General features: G+C 29.3%; 6 protein-coding genes across 13 annotated transcripts; 2 read left to right on the top strand and 4 right to left on the bottom strand.

Annotated features, from left to right (window-relative positions):
* Positions 1–813: 813 nt before the first annotated feature.
* Positions 814–4,742, bottom strand: LOC124424506 (synaptogyrin). The gene is made up of 5 exons (XM_046963659.1): positions 4,542–4,742; positions 3,685–3,908; positions 3,398–3,545; positions 2,968–3,290; positions 814–2,891 (listed from the first exon to the last, which is right to left on the bottom strand). Exons 1-4 carry the CDS (start codon positions 4,641–4,643, stop codon positions 3,093–3,095), a joined length of 672 nt encoding a protein of 223 aa, XP_046819615.1. The 5' UTR covers positions 4,644–4,742; the 3' UTR covers positions 814–2,891; positions 2,968–3,092.
* A 625-nt stretch (positions 4,743–5,367) lies between these two features.
* LOC124424505 (transcription initiation factor IIA subunit 1) lies at positions 5,368–9,340 on the top strand. Of its 2 annotated transcripts, XM_046963657.1 has the most exons (8): positions 5,368–5,510; positions 5,656–5,837; positions 6,598–6,808; positions 7,425–7,751; positions 7,822–8,030; positions 8,111–8,266; positions 8,353–8,442; positions 8,559–9,340. In XM_046963657.1, the coding sequence occupies exons 2-8, from the start codon at positions 5,814–5,816 to the stop codon at positions 8,664–8,666; spliced, it is 1,125 nt and encodes a 374-aa protein (XP_046819613.1). In that variant the 5' UTR covers positions 5,368–5,510; positions 5,656–5,813; the 3' UTR covers positions 8,667–9,340. The 2 variants fall into 2 exon arrangements, with proteins under 2 accessions (XP_046819613.1, XP_046819614.1); XM_046963658.1 differs by having other exon boundaries at positions 5,476–5,896.
* A 134-nt stretch (positions 9,341–9,474) lies between these two features.
* LOC124424501 (procollagen-lysine,2-oxoglutarate 5-dioxygenase) lies at positions 9,475–18,676 on the top strand. Of its 3 annotated transcripts, none has more exons than XM_046963651.1 (9): positions 9,475–10,454; positions 12,420–12,651; positions 12,729–13,069; positions 13,158–13,611; positions 13,706–13,933; positions 17,315–17,636; positions 17,736–17,840; positions 17,929–18,075; positions 18,152–18,676. In XM_046963651.1, exons 1-9 carry the CDS (start codon positions 10,361–10,363, stop codon positions 18,434–18,436), a joined length of 2,208 nt encoding a protein of 735 aa, XP_046819607.1. In that variant the 5' UTR covers positions 9,475–10,360; the 3' UTR covers positions 18,437–18,676. The 3 variants fall into 3 exon arrangements, with proteins under 3 accessions (XP_046819607.1, XP_046819608.1, XP_046819606.1); XM_046963650.1 differs by lacking the exon at positions 9,475–10,454 and adding an exon at positions 11,178–12,242; XM_046963652.1 differs by lacking the exon at positions 9,475–10,454 and adding an exon at positions 10,816–11,171 and having other exon boundaries at positions 12,420–13,069.
* On the bottom strand, positions 13,994–16,885 carry LOC124424507 (immunoglobulin domain-containing protein oig-4-like). Of its 3 annotated transcripts, XM_046963663.1 has the most exons (6): positions 16,789–16,885; positions 16,439–16,629; positions 16,170–16,319; positions 14,643–14,825; positions 14,406–14,555; positions 13,994–14,320 (listed from the first exon to the last, which is right to left on the bottom strand). In XM_046963663.1, the coding sequence occupies exons 1-6, from the start codon at positions 16,868–16,870 to the stop codon at positions 14,162–14,164; spliced, it is 915 nt and encodes a 304-aa protein (XP_046819619.1). In that variant the 5' UTR covers positions 16,871–16,885; the 3' UTR covers positions 13,994–14,161. The 3 variants fall into 3 exon arrangements, with proteins under 3 accessions (XP_046819619.1, XP_046819617.1, XP_046819618.1); XM_046963661.1 differs by lacking the exons at positions 16,170–16,319; positions 16,439–16,629; positions 16,789–16,885 and adding an exon at positions 15,045–15,468; XM_046963662.1 differs by lacking the exons at positions 16,170–16,319; positions 16,439–16,629; positions 16,789–16,885 and adding an exon at positions 14,941–15,082.
* Positions 18,677–19,374: 698 nt separating the features above from the next.
* Positions 19,375–21,644, bottom strand: LOC124424503 (vacuolar protein sorting-associated protein 37A). The gene is made up of 5 exons (XM_046963656.1): positions 21,352–21,644; positions 20,799–20,988; positions 20,577–20,691; positions 19,937–20,464; positions 19,375–19,803 (listed from the first exon to the last, which is right to left on the bottom strand). The coding sequence occupies exons 1-5, from the start codon at positions 21,438–21,440 to the stop codon at positions 19,457–19,459; spliced, it is 1,269 nt and encodes a 422-aa protein (XP_046819612.1). The 5' UTR covers positions 21,441–21,644; the 3' UTR covers positions 19,375–19,456.
* An 880-nt stretch (positions 21,645–22,524) lies between these two features.
* On the bottom strand, positions 22,525–24,539 carry LOC124424502 (CCA tRNA nucleotidyltransferase 1, mitochondrial). 3 transcript variants are annotated; one of them, XM_046963654.1, is made up of 3 exons: positions 24,397–24,539; positions 23,341–23,957; positions 22,525–23,267 (listed from the first exon to the last, which is right to left on the bottom strand). In XM_046963654.1, exons 2-3 carry the CDS (start codon positions 23,898–23,900, stop codon positions 22,538–22,540), a joined length of 1,290 nt encoding a protein of 429 aa, XP_046819610.1. In that variant the 5' UTR covers positions 23,901–23,957; positions 24,397–24,539; the 3' UTR covers positions 22,525–22,537. The 3 variants fall into 3 exon arrangements, with proteins under 3 accessions (XP_046819610.1, XP_046819611.1, XP_046819609.1); XM_046963655.1 differs by having other exon boundaries at positions 24,470–24,521; XM_046963653.1 differs by lacking the exon at positions 24,397–24,539 and adding an exon at positions 24,150–24,389.
* Between the last annotated feature and the right edge of the window lie 703 nt (positions 24,540–25,242).

The raw sequence follows: 25,242 nt of genomic DNA, 5'->3' as shown, positions 1-25,242 counted from the left end.
ATTGAAAATCTTAAATTAAAATACTGAATAATGAAATTTCATCTTCTCACAAAAACTCGTAATAAGTTGCATCAATAAACTTGATTTACCGAATTTATCCTTTATTCCTTCTTGTTCATGTATTCAATTATTTAATTATCAAGGAACTTCTTTATCAAGACGATGCAGTGATTTTTTTTAAATAATTCATTCTATAAAAAATAATATTAACAATGCTGCTGTTTAAAATGCATTAATTTGTGTTAAGATATACGTACATATATATCTTTTAAAATATAATCGCAGCATTAAGAGTTTAATGACGCATCATTCTATATACGAATTTTATAGAAAATTCAAATAATCTTTCATCTATGTTTACGTATTTCATGATACATTGTGGAGAAACTTAAATTTTACTGTGCGTCACAAACTTTAGAAATAGTATACTATAAGGAAGTAGTAATGTACATACCTCCCACATATGGTTTACTTTGTTTTTGTTCTCAAAATGTTATGAAACCGTATAACATTTATATGTAAAAAAAAGAAATCACGAAAATGATCAAAATAAATGCGAAATATAATAATAAAAAATATGATGTACAATGTTCCTGCACTTCGTATTATTCATATAGCATAAAATGCTGGCTCGGATATATAACGATTCTAATTTTCAGTTATTTCAGGATAAATTTATGTCAGGATAATTTGTACAAACGAATAATTCTCAATTTAAATACATCGAGCGGGCGTTATAGCATTGTCAGGTATAATAAATTGTAGTATTTCTTGTACGTCCTCCTGGAGATAAATTTCAGAAAGAAATCTAGATGGAGTGTAATGTACATTTATTACTAATTATAATGACATGGTTTGTATATAGCTATCAATATTGTTTCAATATGTAGCACAATACAAAACAGTACATTGTTTAACCATAATCAATACACATAGCCCGAATCATTGAAACAGATCTATTAACTTATATTCTATACACCTTGCAGGAGAACTTCACACGTCTACTAAACAATCAAAATTCACAGGAAAATAATACTTTGCAATTCTTAAATAAATAATTTTGAAAAATACGAAGGTATAATTTCAAAATACTCATGCCGAACATAATGTTAATATTACATCACTTAATAATCAAGATAATCATTTTGAATATATAACAAACATGTTTCGACAAGGAAATCAATATTTTCGGTTGTTCCCTTTTGTGGCTGCTTATTGAAATAGAACATTAAAGAGTGTTCGCATTTTATATTACTTAAAAAGAAAATATAGATCTTATGCTTAAGTCTAAGGAAATTTTGTACAACACAATGAAGCGATTCGATTATGAATATCTATCACCAGCATTAACAAAATCAATTGATTTACATAAATGAATTATTAACCACTTTTTATGTAATAAATCATAGATTAGATAGCAATTGTCTCTAAACACTGAGATCTTCACAGACGCATACGTCTTAAGTATTGCATCAAATGCAAGGTAACTACATTATATTTAAGTAGAATACAATAATTATTTAGTTATCGATACTATCTTAACAGACATTTTTATACCTTTACATTTTTTTAATAGACATTTCAGTAATATTTACTACAATCTGTCGAGTTCTTTTAATCTGAACTGTTATTAATGAAATAATTTATTATTTATGATTCTGAGAGTAAGAAAGAGAGCATGGCAATACATTTACGTTTATAATTTTCTGTAATTCTCTGTAACATGTTTTCAACTTGATATAGAATTTCTACTCACATTTATATAAGTAAACATTCCTACAAAAAAGTAATAAGAATTTAACTTTCATATGTGTGAATACTTTTGAATATTTTATTATTTATCATTTGTAAAATGAAAATATTTTAGATAAGATTGCACTGTTCAAAGGAAGAAGTTTGGTGATCTTAGACGAACTCTTAAAACGTATTTAAAAAATAAATTTTTAGTTTTGTAGATGAAATATTTTTTTTTATAAAAAATAGCTTAAACAATAATAACAATTGCCATTTTCCATCAAATCAACGAAATAATTAATTTTAATAGAAAATATATAGGAAAACTTTGAAAAATTACATTTAGTATATAATATAATTAGTCATAATCAAATATTTAAAGCAAAATTAGAATAATTATATCTTAAATATATACTACTTATTAAAGCTGTTGCAAATAACTAAGATATAATAAAAAAGAAGTCATATCAAATATGAATCTTAAAATTTATATAAGAAAAAACTTTTGTTTTCAAACTTGCAACCCAGAACACCAGTTGTTAAGCTATCATATATTTAGTACCATCATATTTGTAAACTGGTGACAAAGAGCAATCGTTTGTAAATCATATGACAAATACTGCATAAATATTATAAAATAATAATACTAAATGTAACGACTAGTAAATTATAAATATATAGACAGAACAATAAATTACTGTACAGTATATATTCTTTTTTCTCTATGATTTCAATAAACCATGAGCTTTCTTTCCAACGTCAGATCATACCTACACATTATTAATGTCTCACAATGCACATCATTAATATCCGCGTTTGCTATGAACACGTCACAATGTTAAAATATACATAACCTGTGCATGTGCTACTTCTTAAACATTATGGAATTACTATATTTATTCATTACAAGATTTAATATTTAATTCTGTAGTTGATGAATGGTCATCATAATTCGTGCCTAGAAACTTGAATGGCATATTTTGAATGTACCTAATGTTTCTTTGTGTCATTGGGCGCATGAATAAGTATAACTTACAAGTGGTCAACAATAAGAAGCACAGTTTAACAAATAACGCTTCCTCTACATCTGCCATGAAAACTTACTCTACTATTAATGCTGCCCAGCGATCTATCAGCAAATAAAGTTTTTCTCTTTTCTGTAAGAAATAAACAATAGAAGAATTACAGAGTTGTACGATTTTCAATTTATTAAAGAAAAACAGGCAAAATTACCTCAGAGAAAAACAAACTAGAGAGAGCAGTGTTTTCAGGATGGATTAACCTAATCCATTTTTCTTCGTTGGTAGTTCGCTGTGCATCTTGTGAAAATATATTTCGGTAATGACTATGGATGACATTTAGTAAGCAGGGGCTTGAAAATCCCCCATTCCCCGCTGCTGTTGACCAAATGGTGGTTCTTGATAAGCAGCATCTGTAGCGTCAGGATAACTTGTATATCCTGTTCCACCCACAGGGTCTGCTTCGTAACTTGGAGCAAAGGCTGTATCTTGTATACCTTGTCTGAATCTTTGAAATGCAAACCAAGCACAGCCAGCCTATATAAAAATATTGTTACAAATTTTCCAGAAGGTAATAAAAAGCTTGACGCCATTAAGTCACTCCCACTTCATGGTGAATAAGAAATCATTAATTATTCACTTACCCAAGTAAAAATTGAAAAAAATGAAAATGCAATAGCTCCTTGTACATTATTAACACCATACCCGTCTAATGGCGGTGTAGATCTATTCCATGCATTTGTTAAGTAACAGAAGGCGACAAAATATAAAAATGCCCATAAACCCGAAAAACTGCAAGCAATAGAGTACGAACATGGGAAACTAATGATTATAAATCAATTAAGGATTTTATTTCAAACTTCATCATTTTATAAATTTTTTGTTTTATCAACAAATTTAATAATTCTACTAATTAATTGATTAAGCTTACCCAAGATCTAAGAGAACAAAGTGTTTTCGAGTTTTTACAGAGGACATTTGTTCGAACAAGTATTCGCCAACAAGAAAGCCAATACTGGCTAAAAATGCTAAAACACCTATTCCAATGCCATAATTACAGGCATTATTGTCACCACTATAAAGGCAAACCTCTTTGTCTTGTTGTGTAATATAGCCCTTGCTGCTTATACATCCAAATACTATTATTGCAAAGAGCTGAAATTTATTAAACTTTTTTCATTAAACTTATCTTTTTCTTAACTTTCTTTTTTATTGAAATATTTGAAAAATATTAATGATCTTCAAATATTTGCTTGTAATATAAGTCCAAAGTAGTTCAGGATGTAAGATGACATGACTATTATATTACATATATTCTTTTCATATATGATACTAATGAAACACAAAATGGGATAAAATCGATAAAAAGACTTATCCTATATAGACATGATGTTATTACAAGATAAAATCGATGTAACGAGCATTAAGCAGTCAAGAATTTCGATTTAGTCGATAATATACATGAGCGCACTTGGCACAAAAATCTGCGTACTAAAAGAGACGTTTAAAAATATGATCTCATCAAAGATGATTATAATCGATATTTGAAAAGCATTAAATCAATAGAAATTATAACGGATTTGGATTCCAAATCCCATAAAATTCCATATTATGGGGCGTACCGCTTGAATTCGCGAAAAATCAATAGAACCCCATCACAGGTAGGGGTGGGGGCTCAAGTTCTTTTAAAATCAATGTATTTACCATCTCAAATTTAGTTCGACGTATCAAGATATAGGATAGGAAACATTCAGGAAAATTAAAGTTTGTTATAATGCGTGAACTTACCAAGCATAGTGCCCTTAAAATAACTAGAGGCCTTTGAACGAATGCGATCGGATCAAAAGGCGCTCCTGCCTTTCCTCCACCGTACGCTCCACCGCCGTCCATCTTAATGCAACTGAGGTGAAATTTCAAAGCTTTCGAAGAAAAGCATCACGCACGCGCCACACAACACTCATCTTCTTGCGCAGCATTTTATTAAACCACAATTGTAAACTCTCCAAGCCATATATATCTAGCTAAATAATCAAACGTATATACTTGACGCGAGAAAGAGAAGTGACGGAAATAAAAAAATAATGTTTACAATCTACATTATACAATTAACCTCATAAGAAAATAATTACAACCAAAATTTTAATAAAAATAAAACTTTTGCCTTTACATCACAGTATGTTAAATTTATATATAATTCTTTCAAGAATTACACATCTATATACTTCAAACATAATTTTCTATTTAAATAGCGAATGGTTAATATTTTCCTTTAAAGCTCACCAATCATTATACGATATTAATTTGAACTTGCATCTGATTGGTAGTGACAGCAATGGCATCTGCTCAATCATTTATGTCAAACTGACGAATTCTCGTAAACATTTTCGTATGACTATCGATTTCATAATGATTAAAACATTTTATATTATACGATTTAATTGATAGAAATTTTACTTTACATAGGGTATATTGCTTTAAACAATAAATATAAAAGAACTTACAAAAACGTGCTCGAATAAAATGAATTTTTCGATGATGGCGCCACAAGAAATTTAAATAACTTGTATTATTGAACACTTAATTGTTTCTGTTATACGTTTATGTTATAAACTATATTTTTATTTATTATATTAAAAAAATATATATATATTTCTATATAAATGTGATGTAATTAATGACGTAATATAATAGAAACGTATTAGTTGAAGTAAAACGTTTGCCACGTGTCAAATTGCGACTATATTATCGGCCGATAAAGTATCGTTGATCGTTATATGTCGATAAATTAATAATAATTTAAATATAATTAAATTTTTTTAAATATATATATTTTATTTGTTATATTAATAAATAAATTCTTTAAATTGAACAAATTAAGCTTTTTATCAAACGTGATTTGCAGTTGTGTCGACCACTACGGTCACATTAAGGTGGAATGGGAGACGTTGAGAAAGTATAAAAGAGCACGGAGCGATGCAACAGTCCGGCTTCTGAGGGCACTATCAAATTGGGATTATTGGTATTGTTTTTCGCCTGATTGACAATACGAATTATCCTGCAATGGCCCTCAGTCAAACCAGCGTGGTGAGTAAAGGAGAAAACTATGGCAACTCCACAGAAATATGACTATGATAATAAAACGTGTACGTGTTAGTTCTAAAAAATAATTTGACACGGTTATGCGAAGCCACGTTGTAAAAGAATAAATCATTCACGTTGTTAATGTACTTGTCATCTAATTTGAGAGATCCTTTCTTACTTAATATTTTATTAAATGTTTTTATCATTTTATTGTAATGTTTACGTTAATCATACTTTTTACGTTTTATGAACATACAAAACATTAGACGTGTAAATTATTTTATTCCTGTAATGACTTTGAAATATATTTAACCTTTATCTTCATAATATAGAATTGTTAATCTTTGTTATATAAAAGAATATAACGTTTAATATATAAATTATCAAATATTTAATAGGTCAAGGTGTTGGTTGTAAATTTGTATGTAAATTCCAAATTAATAATGTTTACATTATATAATTTTGATTAAAAAGCACATGATTTGCACATTTTTCTAATATAAATGATCACCACTAGATACAATAAAAATACATACTTATTTTATATTTGTTGTGTTTCTATAAAAGAAAAAAAAAAAAAAGAAGAAAAAAAAACAAAGTACAGAATATACAATTCAGTGTCTTTATTAATCTATTGTTAAAAATTTTATTTATTGAAATTGATACATTTAATCAAAACTTATATTATGATTTTTAATGCTATAATAACAAAATATTTTATCAATAATTATTGTATTTTATTATTTTAAAATATTATTTACAGCTAAAACTATACAACACTGTGATAGAAGATGTAATAGCAGGAGTACGTGAATCGTTTATAGATGAAGGTGTAGATGAACAAGTACTATTAGAACTTAAACAAATATGGGAAACGAAATTAATGTCAAGTAAAGCAGTGGAACTAAATCCAGAACCACCAGAACCTCAAGTTCCTCAGCTAAACACACATAAATCTGTGCCTGGCAACAAAGGTATGTATGTAATAAGTCAAAAATATAAAGTTTTTTTTTATGATAGTCTGTTTTCGAAAAAACGACTTTTAAAATCTATTCGATACATTTGTACTCACTATAAATTTCAATTTGACAGATCTGCTTTTTATATTTATGTTTATAAACATGTGAAATGTTATTATTAGCTTCTTCTTGTTGCTGCTATTGTGCTGTTGTGTTAATTTGCTTTATTTGATCCGAAAGATGTTATAAATAATTATGAGACTATGTATTAATTTTTTTTAAATTAATTTTATTAGTATAGAAACTGTTCAAAATTTCGACCATGATATTGTATATATAGTTGTGCTCTTTCAACTAAATTATTATGTACTTCTTATAATGTACTGTGATTATTTTGTACTTCTTCAAATGACAAAACGATATTTTAAAAATTGTCTTTCTCGAAAATTGAGCCTCATATATCAAAACTGTACTATACATTTTCAACATATTTTTTTATAAGAAATTATTTTCTGCTTATTTGTAACACTGTTGCCAGAACATCCTATATAGAATAAAATTATGTCATACAATATGTGCCTTCGGTATTTTTTATGTGTATATAATGATTTTCTTATAACTGTTAATATAGGAAATCATTTCGTACAACAAACATCTGTCACTAATCCAGTGCCACAACAAGCGCAGCAACAACAGCAACAACAACCAACATCGCAACAGTCACAATCACAACAACAGCAACAACATCAGCAGCCACAACAATCACAACAACAACAACAGCAAACATCAAGTACAACCTTACAACATCCAAATGCACCAGTACAACAAGTGGTGACTACTCCACCTGCAGTACTTGACAGACAAGTGCCAATACAAATTACTTTACCTCCACAACCTGGTGCACGTGATTCTCAACAACGTGTATTAACTATACAAGTTCCTGCATCTGCGATTCAAAGTATATAAATTTCAGAAATTATTATATTTTTATATTTTTCTGTAATTTAAAGTAAATTATTATGTTGAAGGTAATCAACTTCATACTATCTTAACGGGTCCTGTAATTAGTGCTGCAATGGGCTTGCCAGCAGATGTAGCTGGAACGTTATTACAACAGCATGTAAATTCTACTCTTCAGGGTCATCCTACATTATCATCGATTCAAGTTAATCAACCCTTACAGGTTGTAACACAAAATACAAATAACGTTGTTACACAACGTTCTGTTCAAGGCCAAGTAAGTACAATTTCCAAATTACATATATTTAAAAAATATTGTAAATATTATTATAATGCATAATATTTTTCTTATTTTAGCAAAATAACATAGCTCAATTAGATGGAGCTTTAGGAGCATTAGGTGATTCATCTGATGAAGATGAAGAAGAGGAAGAAGAGGATAATGACGACGATGACGAAGATCTTGATGATAAGGAAGAAGAAGAAAATGATGAGGCGACTGCACGAGAGGAGGTTTGTAGAAAAATTATTATAAAATTGGAAGTAGCTGAAAACATACTAATTATATAATACTAATATTAGTATTTCTTCACATGTAGGAACCATTAAATTCTGAAGATGATGTTACAGATGATGATCCAGCTGATTTATTTGATACAGATAATGTAGTTGTTTGTCAGTATGATAAAGTAAGATTTTAAATTTTATTGAAAAAAAAATAAAGATAACTTGTTTAAACATTCTAACATAAAACATTATGTTAGGAATATTTATGCATAATATATACAAATATTTTACTTTTCAGATCACAAGGAGTAGAAATAAATGGAAATTCTATCTTAAGGATGGCATAATGAACTTAAGTGGAAAAGATTATGTGTTTCAAAAAGCAAACGGAGATGCTGAATGGTAGATTTGAAAATAATGTGAATATTGTGTTGTCTGATTTTATTTTTAACAAACTGTATACAAGGGCAGCTCGATAATGTGTATGCGTGATGTTGCGTTTGATGGACAACATTAAGCTGTAGCAGTTTCTATAATGAGGCAGTAAACCACGTAATAATACTACTATACAGAAAAGTAAAGTGAGAAATTCTTTGGGAAAACATCGGAAAATATATATAATATCTTCTGTATTTTAGTATCCCATTAATTGACAAAGTTTATATAATGTGATTTTTTTTTTTTATTTTGTTCATTTAAGAAAGCATAATTAATTTTAACAATGTCTTCTATTGCTGATTATAAATCCATCAAAATAATATATTAATTTACTAATGGTAATATTCCTCATAAAGAAAGTTACAACAGCTGTTCTTATATCGTTTTACTACACAAACATTATTGGTAAAACAGTAATGTATTTAGTGAAATAATTTAGTTTATATTATTAGTTGTGTCAATGATCATTGCATCGAGAATTTTAGTTATAAATATTCTTGCTGCTTTATGTCTTCAGGATCTATTATTATCAACTTTTACATACATACAATAATAATTGTAAATAAAGTAAAGGGATGCTACTTATAAAACATATGTGATGCTTTTGAAAATAAATGTGTCTTATAATGTTATTACAGTTAACAGAACCGTTATCATTATGAAATTATCATCAATATGAAATTATTAAATTATACCTGATTGATCATCGATTAAATATGTCGGTAACGATATACAATGATAATCGATCGATCGAATATGTCGGTAATGACGCGCGCGCGGTAGTGCATTTCGAATGGAAGCGAATGACATGCACCCTCGAGTATATACTGAATTACGACCTCGGAACGAAACGCATCCTGTCACAACGAAATAACGGCGAATGCCAAGAACCAACAAGAAAATCATAATAATCATCTGAGACATTTAATGCCCGTATTAAGTCGTTTTCGAGCGCGTAACGATCACGGTTAACCTCACTTTTCGAGTTATATCTTTGACAGTAATGAAAGGGGGCTGACAAAGAAGAACATAGAAAGAAAGAGAGAGAGAGAGAGACACCGGAGAAAAAGATGTTATCAACGTATATTACAAGGAAAATGAAAAATAATGAGAACACGAAAAGAAAAAGAAAGTTGAGTTAATACGTCTAGTCGAAAAAAAAATTATAACGTTTTTTCTTTTTTCTCTTTTTTTTTTTTTTTTTAACAAGAGTATCGTTAGGATGTAATAGACGCGTAATCGTGATGCCACGAATAAGAAATTAAAGCGCGCACGAGATATTTCTCGGGGATGTTAAATGGTATCCCTACGCCGTGATTTCTACGCGGGATGAAAAAGATGTGTCTGTATAAAGCCTAACGTCCTCTTTACGGATAGTAGTTTGCCTCCGAAATGTGTGGGAGTAAGAGTAGTACAGAGAAACAGTAAGGGAATGAAAGAGAGAGAGTGAGAGAGAGAAAGAAAAGGAACCCGGTCTTTCAGTCCTTCAAAGCATTTAACGCGATTCTCTCAGTCGAAGACAGCAATCGAAAGTGTGAGCTCGAGTTATGTATCGTTGATTTCGTTATCGCAATCTAAACGTCGCGTGACGATTATTTAAAAGGGTCAAACAAGTAGAGTCGACGATTTTCTTCGTGATTACATTGATCTGCCATTTCGAAAATGCAGATCAAAAGAATCGGATGGTGCCTGATCTGGAGCATTTTTTTGACCTACCACGTGGTCAGTGAGAACACAGACTCGTCGGAATCAAATGGTAAACTCATCTTTGTTTACATTATCGAAATCGTTTCCTTCTTCTCATTCAAAATCTCACCTTTAAAGCATTACCGTTTATTTTCTCCTTTCCTTTTGTGATTCTTATTTGAATTTTCTTATCAATTTTCATTTCTTTCTATATTTATTCATTTTATATATATATATATTTTTTTATATTTCTATTTTATATATATATGTTCATTTTATATTTTATATACATATATATATATATATATATATATATATATTTTATTTTCCCTTTTTTGTGATTAATTGTTTATTAAAACATAAGTACCTAGAAATTATTTATTATTAAAATTTTTTAATTTTATTCTACGTTAGATTGTCTATATAAAAATTATATTAAAATTTTATTTACTTTTCCTCTAAAGGAAAAGAATTTTATGATACTTATGTATGTATCTTAAATTTGCATAATTATATTTATTATTCGATCAACGATCAAAAGTTATAATCGAGAGTTTCTCTCTCGATTGAAATAATGTTACGGTTCATTTAATAAGGAAAATTTAGCGAAAGTGACAAGAAGAAATAAGGAACAAAGTACCGTTTACTTTTTCTACTTCTCGAAGACAACGCAATAATTTCTGTAACCGCAAACAACTTTGGAAAGAGACGAAAGTTCTCTCAATTATGTAATGTCTCGATTGGTCATAAATTACTTGTAAAAAGCAACGAGTGTTGTAGGAAATAGGTAAAATCTCTTGTCAATTGTTCTTTTTTTCCTATTGATCTATTGTTACGCTTTCAAAAGATTATCGCGCGATCGGAACCAATTGTTGTTTTTCTTTTTACAGTTACATTTCAATATAAAACCAACATATTTCAATATATAAAAGGTTCTCTTTTTCTCTTTTTAATTTTTTTCAATCGTCAAATATCATTTTATGTTTCTGATAGAAATATAATAAAATAAAACATCAAATTTTAACATATCAACGAACAATATAGTTTCATCATAGTTTGCATCGTTAATTGGCTCAACGAGATCAACCTATTTTTCTTTAACTTAGTTGTCCAAACGTTTCCATTCATAAATGATTTCGGTTTAAACGTATTTTATTATATATATTTGATAACATTCTTTTCTATAATCGACTCGTATTTTTATCGTTTTATAACCGGAAACGACACCGCTCGTTTCGAAAGAATATACGTGACTTTGGAAACGTAAGATTATAAGAGGCCACCGTAAAATAGATATACTTTGCTTTTTTCGTATTATTATTTTATATTAATAAAAAAAAAAAGTAATAATAATAATAACAATAATAATGAAAAAAATAAGTTCATCAACGGAAAAAGAATTTCATTGTCGGCAAGTTTATCTTTTCGTTTGCGATGACTGGTTCAAACGCGTGGGCTAGTTACGATCATAATGAACGCATACTACTAAAATACACACTATGCCGTGATACATGCATAGTAAAAAGTAGCGCTGTTATATGTCATCGATACGAATGTATTCTTCCGCGGTATAATTGCCATTGAAAAGAAGGAAATGTTTTACCATGTTTGCTCTGTAATGCCGTCCGTTCTATAGTTAACAATTTAATCGAATGCATTAAAAAAACATATATATATATATATATATAAAAAAGAAAAAAAAAAGAGAAAATAACAGACGATCGATTACGTATTAAAGAAGCATATGTGATGCATAAATATTGTAGATTTTTCGAAACCATAAGCAGAGAATACGTTTATTACTATGCATTCGCTGAACGTACTGCGGTTTTTCATAATAGAGACTGCTTTTCGATCGGTAACTGAGATCATCGTTCAAACAGTGCATTAATCGTGTTGATTTTGTAAATCGACAACTTTCATAAATGTTATATATATATATGTATGTGTATGTATGTGTATATGTATATATATATATATATATATATATATATATATATATATATATATATATATTTAATTTTTATCATTCCAGATATTCTACTTTTCACTGTTGCCTCAAATGAAACCGATGGTTTCAAAAGATATATTCGGTCTACGGAGGTCTACGGATTTCGTGACCGCGTGCGGGTTCTTGGTTTAGGAAAGGAATGGAGAGGGGGTAATGTCAAAACCAGTCGAGGTGGTGGATATAAGATAAATCTCTTCAAAGATGCATTAAAGAAATATCAAGATGATAAGGAGAGAATCGTTATCTTTACAGACAGGTAGAATAATTATATGAACGAAGAATTATATTATGACGGATGATATAAATTATATCAATATGTATGTGTCCCCTCAGTTATGACGTTATATTCCTAACTCCGCTTTCCGAAATCATCGAGAAATTTAAGGAAACCGAAGCACGAGTACTTTTCTCAGCGGAGGGTTCCTGTTGGCCAGATCGGAATTTAGCTTCAAAATATCCACACATAACAGGAGGAAAGCGTTATTTAAACTCCGGTGGTTTTATGGGTTACGCCTCCGACATTTTTGCCATTTTAAATACTGCCACACTCGAAGACCACGAAGACGATCAATTATTTTATACGAACGTTTATCTTGATGAAGATTTGAGAGAAAAGCACAAGATTAAACTCGATCATAAATCCGAAATATTCCAAAATCTTTATGGTGCAGTAGGTATGCAAATTTCGAATGAATATTTATTTTAAATGGTTTTAAACGATGGCTAGTTTGTATTTATATATTTTCACTCTCATATTTTTAGCTGACGTCGAATTGATATTCAAAGGACAAGAAGCTTATCTTCAAAACACGGTTTATAATACGATACCTTTGATAGTACACGGTAATGGTTACAGTAAGCTAGCCTTAAACTCTTTAGGAAATTATTTGGCACGCGCCTGGAGTCCTGAGGAAGGATGTTTGAATTGTTGGGACGATGTGATCGAATTGGATGTTAAAAAACCTGATACATTTCCGATTATTTTGGTCGCATTGTTCGTAGATATACCAGTACCATTTTTAGAAGAATTTTTATTATCCATTTATCGACAAACCTATCCAAAATCTAAATTGCATCTTTTCATTCACAACAATGTTCCATATCACGAGCAGACAATACAAGAGTTCATCGATACTATTGGAGAAGAATATTTGAGCGTCAAACAAATTTTTCCGAGCGATGATATAGATGAAGTCCATGCGAGAAATTTAGCAATGTATGAATCATGTAATCAACTTAATATGTGTATATATGTATACATAGATTCATCTTTTTAAGATTAACATAATATTCAAGAAATTCTTACACAGGGATTACTGCTTGTTGAAAGATTGTACTGGATACTTTTCGGTCGATGCTATTGCCCATCTTGACAATGAACATGCCTTGAAATTGTTGGTTGAACAACAAAGAAATATCGTCGCTCCTTTGCTTGTTAGACCATACAAAGCATGGAGTAATTTTTGGGGTGCCATTACGGACGATGGATTCTATGCTCGCAGCTTCGATTACATGGAAATTGTCAAGAATGAACGCAGGTGAGTAACATCTTACTATGAATTAAAATGATATTCCCATCGAGTTATGTGACTGTTCAATTTTTATAGATTAAATTCTTATTTATTTCCTTTTTTTTTTCTTTTATTACGTCTTCATATATAACACGCTAGATTTATTTGTTGCGTCTCGCGTTAATCACTTTGGCATGTTTTTCATCTAATAAAAAGTCAACCTATGGTTACCTCTTTAGAGCATTACGTTCAATTTTAATCGAAAGCGATGGAGAAATCAGTCTTGAATGATCTCCGATCAATGCTGTACATATTATCGGCGGTACATTCATAGACACCTGCATCCATCTGAGTAGCAGGATCGATCTCGAGTTTAGATTTGACCTTATCGGAACCCACTTGCCATTCGTGTACCTATTGTTAAAAGAAAGTTGGATCAATAATAAGGATAAAGATCATTATTAATTTGAAATGAAATGATCCATTGGATTTTACTGACGTGCAGATAAAGGTGACTGTAAATCTCGGTTCCATCTTTGAACCATGTAATATGCGGTCTCGGTTTACCACGTGCAACGCACAAGAAAGCTATTTTGTGTCCCAATACGTACTCTAAATCAAAATGAGAGGCTAGTAATATCTTGGCTCCCTGAAAATAAGAATTAATAGTTTATAAGAAATATATAGTAAACGATTATAAAAAGTACTTCATTTTATAAAATTTTTTTATATTTACATTATCGTTATTGTAATACTGATCACTCTCTGTATCACGATACTTTCCAGTGATAGGTAGACCTATCTGTACGCGAGATTTACTTCTAGGTCTGGCTCGACCTCTTCTACCAAAACTCTCGCGTGAATTTAACAATAACATGGTCAACAAAATAATCAAAAATGTAGCGTATCGCATCGTGCTCTGTAAAAATGTAGTTTTTTTTTGTTATTATCACAATGATCTCTAAGCCATTAAATGCCAAAAAAGCCGATAAGCCAAAAAAGAAAAAAAGTTATTAATTAATATTTAAACGTACATCTTTAATAATTACGAACTGAGTTAAGTTGACCGAATCATGCGAGTAAATGAAACTTTTTGAAAATTGTGTAACTTTCGCACGGATTTGTCAAACTTACTCACCGTATGCAAACAACGTTCGACGATCACACGGAACTCCGATGTAACTGACAGCCACCTACTCATTACTCCCCTAGTGTCCTCTCCTATCTATTATGGAACTTGCAGCAGATACTGTTAACTCATATGTGTTTCATGCGCACATATTCAATGTTTTTCTTCTTCATTTTATTCTCAACGTTTAATGCGTCCAAAAATTTTCATAAGCGAGAATATACCGTTCTTAACGATTTGGATTGATTTAAGAAAAATATCGATAAAAAAATATTAAAATTAACTATTGTATTTTAATAATTGTACACTTTCGTAGAAAATTCAATTTTCATCAAAAACATCTTTAATCCTTGTTTATTGTTCTTTTTTTGAAATTTCAATAGCTTGATCTACTTTATTTCATTTTTTATTATAATGCGCAATCGGTACTATACCTATCAATCCATTCCTCGATATACTTCATACCTCACTTTACAAATTTATAACCCTTGTGGTGGAAGCCAATCATGTCCTAATGAAAAAGAGCTAGGGGACATCTGCATTTGCATTTATATCGTTATATGGTGAAAAATGTTAACGATAAGAGTACTTGAACTCTATCATCTAATAAACTTTGACATTGTATTTTTAAAATGATATACTCTTGATTATCAAGATAAATAAGATCAACTTATCATATTATCCAATACTAAAATGCATTATAATAAGATAGTAGAATCCATTTTCTTTTTTTTTTATTTATTTATTAAGGAAAAAAGAAAACAAATTGAAAAGGGATTGTCAGTGACATCTTTCCATATGTGTCAGTCTTACATTTCATGTTACAATAACATTATTATATGTGCATGTTAAGTTTCTATCAAATTCGAACAATGTTCTTCGATTATAACAAAAGTGAATAGAAAGTTTAAATTAATTAATATGATATCATAACGTAGTCTGTTCTAAAACTGCGACGATCAACGGCATATTGATTGTCGGCTTGACATTCGTAATAGCCAGCATCTTTTTGTGTAGCAGGATCAATTTCCATCTTTGATTTTATTGTATCGTTCCCAACCGGCCATTCGTGTACCTACAAATTATTAGAATAATTTCTATTTGAATGAAAAAGAAAATAAAATTCCTACTCACTTGGAAAAACTTATGATGGTAAAGTTCTATACCATCTTTGAGCCAGGTAATCTCAGGCCTTGGATATCCCGTGGCCATGCAGAAGAAAGTGATCTTTCTTCCTAACATATAATCCAATTCGAAATGAGAAGCCTTGACAATTTTTGCACCCTACACAATAGAATCGTCCGTCAGAAATATTCTCTCTCTCTCTCTTTCTCTTTCTCTCTCTTTCTCTCTCTCTTTCTCTCCCCCCTCTCTTCTCTCATATGTGCCAATATCGAACTCACATCTTTGTTCTCGTAATAGCGAGCACTTGCAGAATTTCGATGTGGCATAGGTATAGTCAAAGATCCGTACATTCTTCTTCCGCCACGATTTCTACCAGCCGCGCGAGAGCCTCCACCCTTTGCTGCATTCGCACTCACCACCAAAGCTGCTAACAGCAACAACGAGAAAAATCTGCATCTGGTCATTTGATCTAAAATCGAAATGATCTTTCGTACATCTTCTTTATCAACTTGCTGAAGTTTAACGATCAATTGCAAATGATCTTTTATTGATTGATATTTTTCTTTTCGCGTTTATTCCTTCTTTTTTTCTTCTCGAGACACACAACTTTTCGAGCTTTTATTTTTACCGTTGAACATGTACGATGAGCTTTTCGATCTACTATCGATTATATCAGAAATATCATTATGCGGACTCCTCTTACCGAGCATTCAAAGAACAACTTCTGCTCACTATTGGAAAAGTAAAGCTCAGGGATCAGATCCGCCTGACCCTACAGCCTAAAATACAAATGGTCCACGTACGATGGGCACGCAGCTACCAGTGACAGAGTTATGAATCTCAATTGGATAATTATGCATAACGCATTGTCAGTATGCTCATCAAGCAATCACAGTAGCAGAGTGACTACGGTACAAAACATTTAAACGATGACCTCTGAAAAACAACACGATGATCTATATCGCTCGAGTAACAAACAACCCTGCAGGATACTTAACGTATGATGTAAAGCTTTCTTAGAGATGACAGAGCATTTTCAAACCATTCTTTCATATGTTTTCTTCTTTTTTCTTCTTCTGAAGAAAATCATCTTATAGATATCAAAGAAACATTTAATGATCTATAATGTAATGATTTTAATTTATATTTTCCAGGGGTTTGTGGAATGTACCATTCATTAGTAATTGTTATTTGATCAATGCCACACTCATAAAGAACAAGGCAACACGTCCCTCCTATTCGGTCGACAATTTGGATCCAGACATGGCTTTTGCATATATCAACAGAGAACGTTATATTCACATGTATGTTAGTAATAGATTAGATTTTGGACATCTGGTTGATCCGGATACCTACAATATCAAATTAACGCATCCAGATTTCTATCAAATATTGGATAATAAGTTCGATTGGGAGAAAAGATACATACATGAAAATTATAGTCTGAACTTCGATCCGAACCATAAACCTCAACAGGCATGTATAATAGATGTTATTTTCACTCATTCATTATATAAATTGACCATCAATATTTTTAACATCCATATTATCTCTTTCTTTTTCTTTGTATTTTAGCCGTGTCCAGATGTTTATTGGTTCCCTATTGCCAATCGACGATTTACTAAAGAGTTGATCAATGTCGTAGAAACGTATGGTCATTGGTCCGATGGTACTAATCATGTGAGTTTTCCTGTGATCGAATAAATTATTAAAAAATAAACAAACAACGAATAAAAAGAGAAATTATAAATAATAAACTTTTTCATAGGATCCAAGATTATCAGGTGGTTATGAGAATGTACCAACTCGCGATATTCACATGAATCAAATTAATTTTGAACCACAATGGTTGTACTTTTTGAAGGAGTATGTTAGACCTCTACAGGAATTAGTATTTACGGGATATTATCATGATGTAAGATTACATGTCATTTTATTAGTTGTAGATAAACTATAGCGTGAAATGTTTTAAATGTTTTGTTTTTTAACAGCCACCACGCGCCATAATGAATTTCGTAGTTCGATATCGACCAGATGAACAACCATCGTTAAGGCCGCATCATGATAGTTCGACGTACACAATTAATATCGCTCTTAACGAAGTTGGAGTCGACTATGAAGGCGGTGGATGTAGATTTATCCGATATAACTGTTCGGTTACCGATACGAAACCTGGATGGATGTTGATGCATCCTGGAAGACTGACACATTATCATGAAGGATTGAAAGTAACCAAGGGTACTCGTTATATAATGATTTCTTTTGTTGATCCATGATAAGTTTAAAAGAAGAAAACTAAGTTCCGTTTAGGTTCGTGTAAGTATATCAATTAAACGTGTTCTTTTAATGTTGAATGGACGATATAAAATGATATAAGATCGTTCATGTATTATTTTTATAATGTGTTGTAACATAATTGTAAATGCACATACTTCATTCATGATAATAATGTTGACTGAATGTTTATACAGATTAATGCAAATCGTAAATACAACATTGTAATATATAATACTAAATTGTTTATTTTTATTTATAATAATATACCTTCCATTATATTTTAATCACTAACAAAAATCAGAAGAACCAATAGCTATAAAAATTCATTCCGAAAACGTATTGTCTATTTCTCATAATATAAATATTTAGAATGCTCTATATCATAACATTATGTAGCCATAAAATCTATAGTTAATGGATAGCAAAGCATGTATGAAAACATGAGATTTTATTAGGAACATTCATAGGAAAAATAAGTTTATTAATATCATTGAATAGCAAATTGTTAAAAATCGATTTAATTATATTTCTGCACATTTATTTACATAATAAAAAAAGTGCTTCTTTGAAAATATAAACGAAACATATATAATGAAATGACCCATTAAATTCATCTCTTTTTATCAAAGTAAGTACATTTTGAAGTAACTGGATTATATCGAATAATGTTATAGTGCAGATACTGAAGAATTTTGTTTAAATTTATAATACTTTCATAATGTACATTGCAGCATGGTATCTGTCAAATTTACATTCAGTAAACTTCTGTATTTATTAGCTTTTTATACCTTTTATGGAATGCTACCAGTTTGAATGAATTCAAAAAATTGTGTGTAACAGGCAGTAATACAACATAATCATGTTATAAAAATCGTATTTCTCTCTCTGCCAGCGAGTGCTCTAATAATATAGATATTTGATAAATATAAGAATGCTATTCAAGTTCAAATTATTATTTAATTTATCTAGAGATTATTTACAATTTGTTCGTTTCATAGAAAAAATGATTATATATTAATTTAATAACCAGCTCGTTTCAATTCATTCAATTGATGGGCCAATTTTTCTTCTTTAGTTCTTCTTGCTTGTCCTAGTTTCCGACATTCGATATACGTGCTAAGAAATCGCTCTACGTCAACTTTTCCATTTAGAAAATCTTCTGCAATTTTTTCACTTTCTTCGTGACTTTCATCCGCTGCTTGCCTTAGGCATTCTTTTATCTGATCTGGTGTGAAAATTTCTGACAATTTATTGTATCGTTGTATTAGTTGATCGTATCTAGCTTTTAATACAGCTACGGTTCGTATTTTTTCTGCAACATTAGCTTGTAATTGTTTTAATTCAGGTTCCTTTGCTACATTGGCTTCTAGGATAGAAAAAAAGATCATGAAAAAATATATTATTGTTATTTTATTACTAATATACTATTAATTTCTTTTTCTTCATACATACACCCACATATAAGTATTATAGTTTAATCACTATATTTTATTACATACCTGCTGTCTTTTCTACCCAATCAATAGTATCTTCTATAGCCATGTTAACATCCTTTAATTGGGAATGTTTTTCAAGAAATTCATCTTGCCTATCTTCATCTTCATTAAGTTTTTTCAATTCCTCATTGGACAAATTATTTAGTTCAGGGAATACGAAACTTTGCACAGTTTTCGCTTGTGTACAGCTTGGTAACGTTGCATGATAGTTAGTATTTGCATAATGTAAGTTAAGATATGTTGTTCTGTGTTGATTTGTTGTGTATCGAGAAGGGCTAGCATTATGAAGTGTATTACTTATTGAGGATGAAATAAATGTCGAATGCTGTGATGTAGAGTCAAATGTTTTTGACTGGTTGTCTGTGACATATGTATTGCCAGAATTTGTATTATTATAATTATAAATGCAAGGATTTGTACCGGAGGTTGAATACTGTGGAAACTGTGTATTATAATATGAATTATAAGAAGTAGGTGGAATATCTGCATATTGTTGAAGCGAGTAGGATGGTGAATTTCTTCCTTGTAAGTCTGTAATGGGATTAATTATTCGTTCATACATTAAAAATTAATTTGATAAAAATTATTCATTGAAAAGTATGAAATAAAACAGTAAAAAAACTTTTGATAGATATATACATACCTCTATGTGGTTTGGCAGATCCAGGCGAAACATATTCTATTACCTGAGGCGGATTTTTACTGAATTCTCTAATGATAGCTTGAACAACACGACCAAGATCACTATGCACTGTAAACTAGAACATTTATGATGATAATTACATAATAATATTTATCTCTCTATGGAAATATATATAAAAATAGAATTTAATATAAAATTTGCTTATAACTTAATGTAATTTACATTAAGTAATCCTGGTGCACTAATGATTTCACTGTGTTCATTACACCAAGGATGATTTATCGGCGGGGAAACTCTAAGAACTGGCTTTTCAAGCGGAAATTCTGGTGACAAAGAAACCATGATAGCCATACGCCTTTCTCCAGCATTAAATTGTACTTGATATTCCACATCTTCTCGCAATTCTGCTACACTATAAGATATAAAAAATAATAATAAATTAAAATAAACATTTGATTATTCATTTGACCTTGAAAACATTTCTTTACTATATTAAACCACGATGCAACATTAAAGAATGCAAACATAGAGAATTATTATATTTTATTATTTTAATTTTAGCAAGATAAAATTAATTAAAAAATTAATAAATATATATAAGTGCGTCTGTTTTTCGTAAAATATGCAATAATGTCTTTTCACACCATAATGTCGTAATACTTTCAAATAATTTGAATAATTTAATTATTTTATTAATAATTAGATAATAATATTAAAAATGTTCAACCTACAAGTAAAGTTAATAAGAGGTTACGATAAAGGCATACTATCTTACTTGTCGTTAAAAATTTTCAAGGTGTCGATTTGACGTTTTCTCTTGACAGCGACATTTTCATTTTCTCCACGGAATATTCGCGATATCATTTAAGAGAACTAATTTTGGATAAATCATTCGCTTAACTGTCGATCTCCCTGTCAATGCAACCATCCAGTAGAAACAGCTGTTTTAACCTCGCTAAGCTTGTGTAGGAACTAAGAAATATTCTCTGGAACATATATACGTATATGCTCATATACGAATATATATTCTACAATGTAGTGACGCGATACATATTTATATCAAATAAATCATTGAATGCATTTGTGAAAGATCACGAAAAGACTACAATTTTCTACAATTGTGACATCTGTTGATAAGCCACAAAACTTTTCGCTTCTTAAACATTTGTTCAAGACTGTTCATCATCTTTCGAGCGTAACGTATGTTATTCCGGCGATATGTATGGACAAGATATGAACTACAAGTGCAATAGGGAAATACTATTACCATTCTGTATCTATTGAATAGGTTATAAGCTTGTTAGATTATATCCTTCTTACGCGTAAACAATAACAACCGAGTTATTGTGTGATAGAAATTTTTTTATGTAGTAAAAATAGTAATACATCTGACAAAAGCAAGGAAAAAACCAGCTTAATTCCATTTATTACGAAGAGAATTTTTTAATATTAATAATTTTGACACTTTTTATCGGAAAGAGAACAGTATCTATCTCTTTCTGTCTTTCGCTGGAAAAAATATATATATTATATACACACAGGATGGAGCAATAACTTTCATCGAAATTTACTATAAAAAAAAAAATATTAATTCATATATTGTCAAAAAATTATTAGTTTTTAATTTAAATATTGCTAAGAAATCATGTAGAAATGTAACTTAAATATACGTAAGAATAATAGTAGTAAGAAAAGCTTTATTTTTTATTTAAAAAAAAAAAAAAAACAACTTTCAAAAATTCAAAAAAACCGTGTCCTCGTTTAAACCTTTATCTTTAAAATGAAATTTTGTTCATCAAAATCGACCAAGAATTGCCTATATTCATTGTTAGCATAAATCATTATATAACCAAAAGTGATGAACAGTCTTAAAGATACGTAATAATAATTTAATTTCACCATGATTTATTGAAATATATATAAAGTTAAAATAATGAAAAACAGGATATAGTTTCTTATATTTATTTTTTATTTTCGTTTAATTCATGTATTATTGGTTCTATATGTTTTATAAGTTCTTCGAAGCTAATTTTAAAATCTTTATCAAACCATATTTCTTTTAAATTATATAGAACTGGTCCTACCATTCTTGGATGCGGTACATATGATTTTATCATATGACCGTTTATTGGAAACTTTGGAACTATCCACTTATTAATTTCATTACAGAATTCTATCATTCCTCTATATTTTAACACTTCACAAACGAATTCTTTTGTATCTGATATTTTAAGTTTTGAATTTATTATTAGAAGCTGATATGGCCTTAATGGTTTTTCACAAGGTTTTGCTTCTCTATGTTGAATCAAGAATAATGCTAAGTTTCTTTCATAAACAGACAACTTTAATCTTTTGTGCAAAATCATTACTTCTTCTTCATCTTTCAACAATGAAGTAATTAAAGTTATGGCATGTAGTTTAACTGAATTATTCAATGCACGATAGTAAACATTTTTAAAGTTTTCTACATCTGGTTCTTTTGGAAGTCCTATATATGATGCAGCACCACATTCTATCATTTTTAACATTAATTCTCCACCATATCTACCATCCAAAATTTTTTTCCATTCAGACCATATTCGTTCACCAGAAATAAATTGTAATCCTGAAATATTTTCTTTTATTGCCTTTATAGTATTTTCATCAAACTCTACAGGGTTGTTTGTAATCCTACCATAGAATCGAAAATATCTATAAATTGTAATAAATGTTAAATTTAATGTACAATATTACAAATTTAATATTAAAAAAAACTATTTCATACCTTAAAATTCTGAGGTAATCTTCTCGTATACGATTTGTAGGATCGCCCACAAACACGATTCTTCTTTTCTTTAGATCATCGTATCCATAAAAATAATCATACACGTTACCCTCAAGGTCAAGAAACATTGAATTAATAGTAAGATCTCGTCTATTAGCATCTAATTTCCAATCAGTGATAAATTGGACTTCAGCACGTCGCCCATCAGTCACAAGATCAATTCTCAAAGTAGTAATTTCAAAGTTTTCTTTATCATTAATCCTTGCAGTAATAGTACCATGTTTTTCACCTTTTGTATTTATCATTCTTATTTGTTCCTTTGTAAATAAATCTTTCATTTGTTCTGGGGTTGCAGTAGTAGCAAAATCAAGATCTATTGGTTTCACATCCATAAGAATATCACGTATAGCACCTCCTGTGATTCTTAATGTATAATTGTATTTTTTAAATAAGTCTGACAAAATATTTAATTCTGGTGTGAAAATAGAATGAAATATAGGACCATCCAGTTTCGTGATGATAGGATTATCTCGTGATGGTGGTAGTGCTTCATTTTCCATTCTAATCCTTATTCTTTTGCTCTTATTTGTACATAAATATTTGAATTTGCTATCTTGCTGCAAACAGATATAATCAACAATTATTTCAAACTTAATGAAATGATAATTTGTTCATTACAATTTCAATAAATATTTTTTTATTTTACATTCTATATATTTAATAATAATAAATTTTCTAATAACATTAAAAATGTTCTTTTCAGTTTCAGCGGAGATTTTAACCAAACAGCAATGAAACCATATACTCACGTATGTTGGTTTCTGGCGAAAACCATGTTTTATACATTGTAGAAAGTAAAGCAAAAATGTCATAATACATGAAATATTAGGTTATTTATTCTAAGATTACGATTTTATTAAACATTATAATTTAAAGCAATATAAATAGTATCTATGAAACGTTGCATTTGAAATATGCATATAAGTTAATTACTTAATATTATTCTTTGTTTTTAAAATTGTATATGCAATAATGAAAAAAACATTATATGATTACAATTTTGTTTAATCTTTATAAAATTGTGTTTATCTTTGCAGTTGTAATATTTTGTTTTATTTATTTTATTTACATATTTAATATCACCACATATTACCAAATTGTACACTCAGAAAATATATTATCGATATTTCTATTGTAGCGACCATAAGTAGCAAACTTCATTTAGGCGCGAAAATAAATTCAAGGTTCTTTTTTATTATATTAAAAAATTGACCATAATCCTTCAGTTTTATATTTATATCAAAATTTTCATGATTAACTAATTAATTAATAAATAATAAATAAAATTAAGTAAATTATCACTTAATAAATAAATAGCGATAAATAAAAGAAGAGAATCACGTTTCAATTAAAAATTAAAGAAACGTGGGTTTTACAGCAATCAGAAATGGATTAACCTTACACTGGCAAATTGCAATTCATTTTATTACATACTCGTAATCTATACAAATTAGATAATTATTTATATGAATGACAAATTTAAACTGACTTTTTACAAGGTATAATTTATATATATATATATATATATATATATATATATATATATATATATATATATATTATTCCTTATTTATAGAAATAAGAATATCTGATTTTCATTCATTGAAAATTTTTTTTTATTATTGACACGAGATTTTAAAATACGAAGAAATTCAAAAAGGAGAAAAAATAAAAAACATAGTGGGATATTTAATCTATTATAGTTCCATAATTAAGTTTTTTGATTATTGCTAGAACAATTAAGTATTTAAATATTTACTTGTAAGAATTTTCGAACATATACATATTTGCAAAAATATAATGCTTTTCTAATATTTATGTATCGGATCTCTGTAAGAATTT

The sequence above is a fragment of the Vespa crabro genome, chromosome 5, assembly GCF_910589235.1.
Source record: "Vespa crabro chromosome 5, iyVesCrab1.2, whole genome shotgun sequence".
Taxonomy (NCBI): Eukaryota; Metazoa; Arthropoda; class Insecta; order Hymenoptera; family Vespidae; genus Vespa; species Vespa crabro.
Note: the sequence above shows the minus strand (reverse complement) of the source record. Positions and strands in the feature narration are given on the sequence as shown.

Coding starts and splice junctions, on each gene's coding strand:
- LOC124424506 (XM_046963659.1), bottom strand. CDS start 4,643: ATGGACGGCGGTGGAGCGTACGGTGGAGGAAAGGCAGGAGCGCCTTTT. Junction 3,909..4,541: donor TTTTAAGGGCACTATGCTTG/GTAAGTTCACGC, acceptor AATAAATTTCAG/CTCTTTGCAATAATAGTATT. Junction 3,546..3,684: donor TTTGTTCTCTTAGATCTTGG/GTAAGCTTAATC, acceptor TATTGCTTGCAG/TTTTTCGGGTTTATGGGCAT.
- LOC124424505 (XM_046963657.1), top strand. CDS start 5,814: ATGGCCCTCAGTCAAACCAGCGTG. Junction 7,752..7,821: donor TCCTGCATCTGCGATTCAAA/GTATATAAATTT, acceptor ATTATGTTGAAG/GTAATCAACTTCATACTATC. Junction 8,267..8,352: donor AGGCGACTGCACGAGAGGAG/GTTTGTAGAAAA, acceptor CTTCACATGTAG/GAACCATTAAATTCTGAAGA.
- LOC124424501 (XM_046963650.1), top strand. CDS start 12,134: ATGCATAAATATTGTAGATTTTTCGAAACCATAAGCAGAGAATACGTT. Junction 12,652..12,728: donor ATCGTTATCTTTACAGACAG/GTAGAATAATTA, acceptor GTGTCCCCTCAG/TTATGACGTTATATTCCTAA. Junction 13,934..17,314: donor ATTGTCAAGAATGAACGCAG/GTGAGTAACATC, acceptor TATATTTTCCAG/GGGTTTGTGGAATGTACCAT.
- LOC124424507 (XM_046963663.1), bottom strand. CDS start 16,870: ATGCTCGGTAAGAGGAGTCCGCATAATGATATTTCTGATATAATCGAT. Junction 16,630..16,788: donor CTCATCGTACATGTTCAACG/GTAAAAATAAAA, acceptor TTTCGATTTTAG/ATCAAATGACCAGATGCAGA. Junction 14,321..14,405: donor ACAGTCACCTTTATCTGCAC/GTCAGTAAAATC, acceptor TTTTAACAATAG/GTACACGAATGGCAAGTGGG.
- LOC124424503 (XM_046963656.1), bottom strand. CDS start 21,440: ATGATATCGCGAATATTCCGTGGAGAAAATGAAAATGTCGCTGTCAAG. Junction 20,989..21,351: donor TTGAAAATTTTTAACGACAA/GTAAGATAGTAT, acceptor TATATCTTATAG/TGTAGCAGAATTGCGAGAAG. Junction 20,692..20,798: donor GTGCACCAGGATTACTTAAT/GTAAATTACATT, acceptor TAAATGTTCTAG/TTTACAGTGCATAGTGATCT.
- LOC124424502 (XM_046963653.1), bottom strand. CDS start 24,212: ATGACATTTTTGCTTTACTTTCTACAATGTATAAAACATGGTTTTCGC. Junction 23,958..24,149: donor TTCGCCAGAAACCAACATAC/GTGAGTATATGG, acceptor ATCTGTTTGCAG/CAAGATAGCAAATTCAAATA. Junction 23,268..23,340: donor GATTACCTCAGAATTTTAAG/GTATGAAATAGT, acceptor TACAATTTATAG/ATATTTTCGATTCTATGGTA.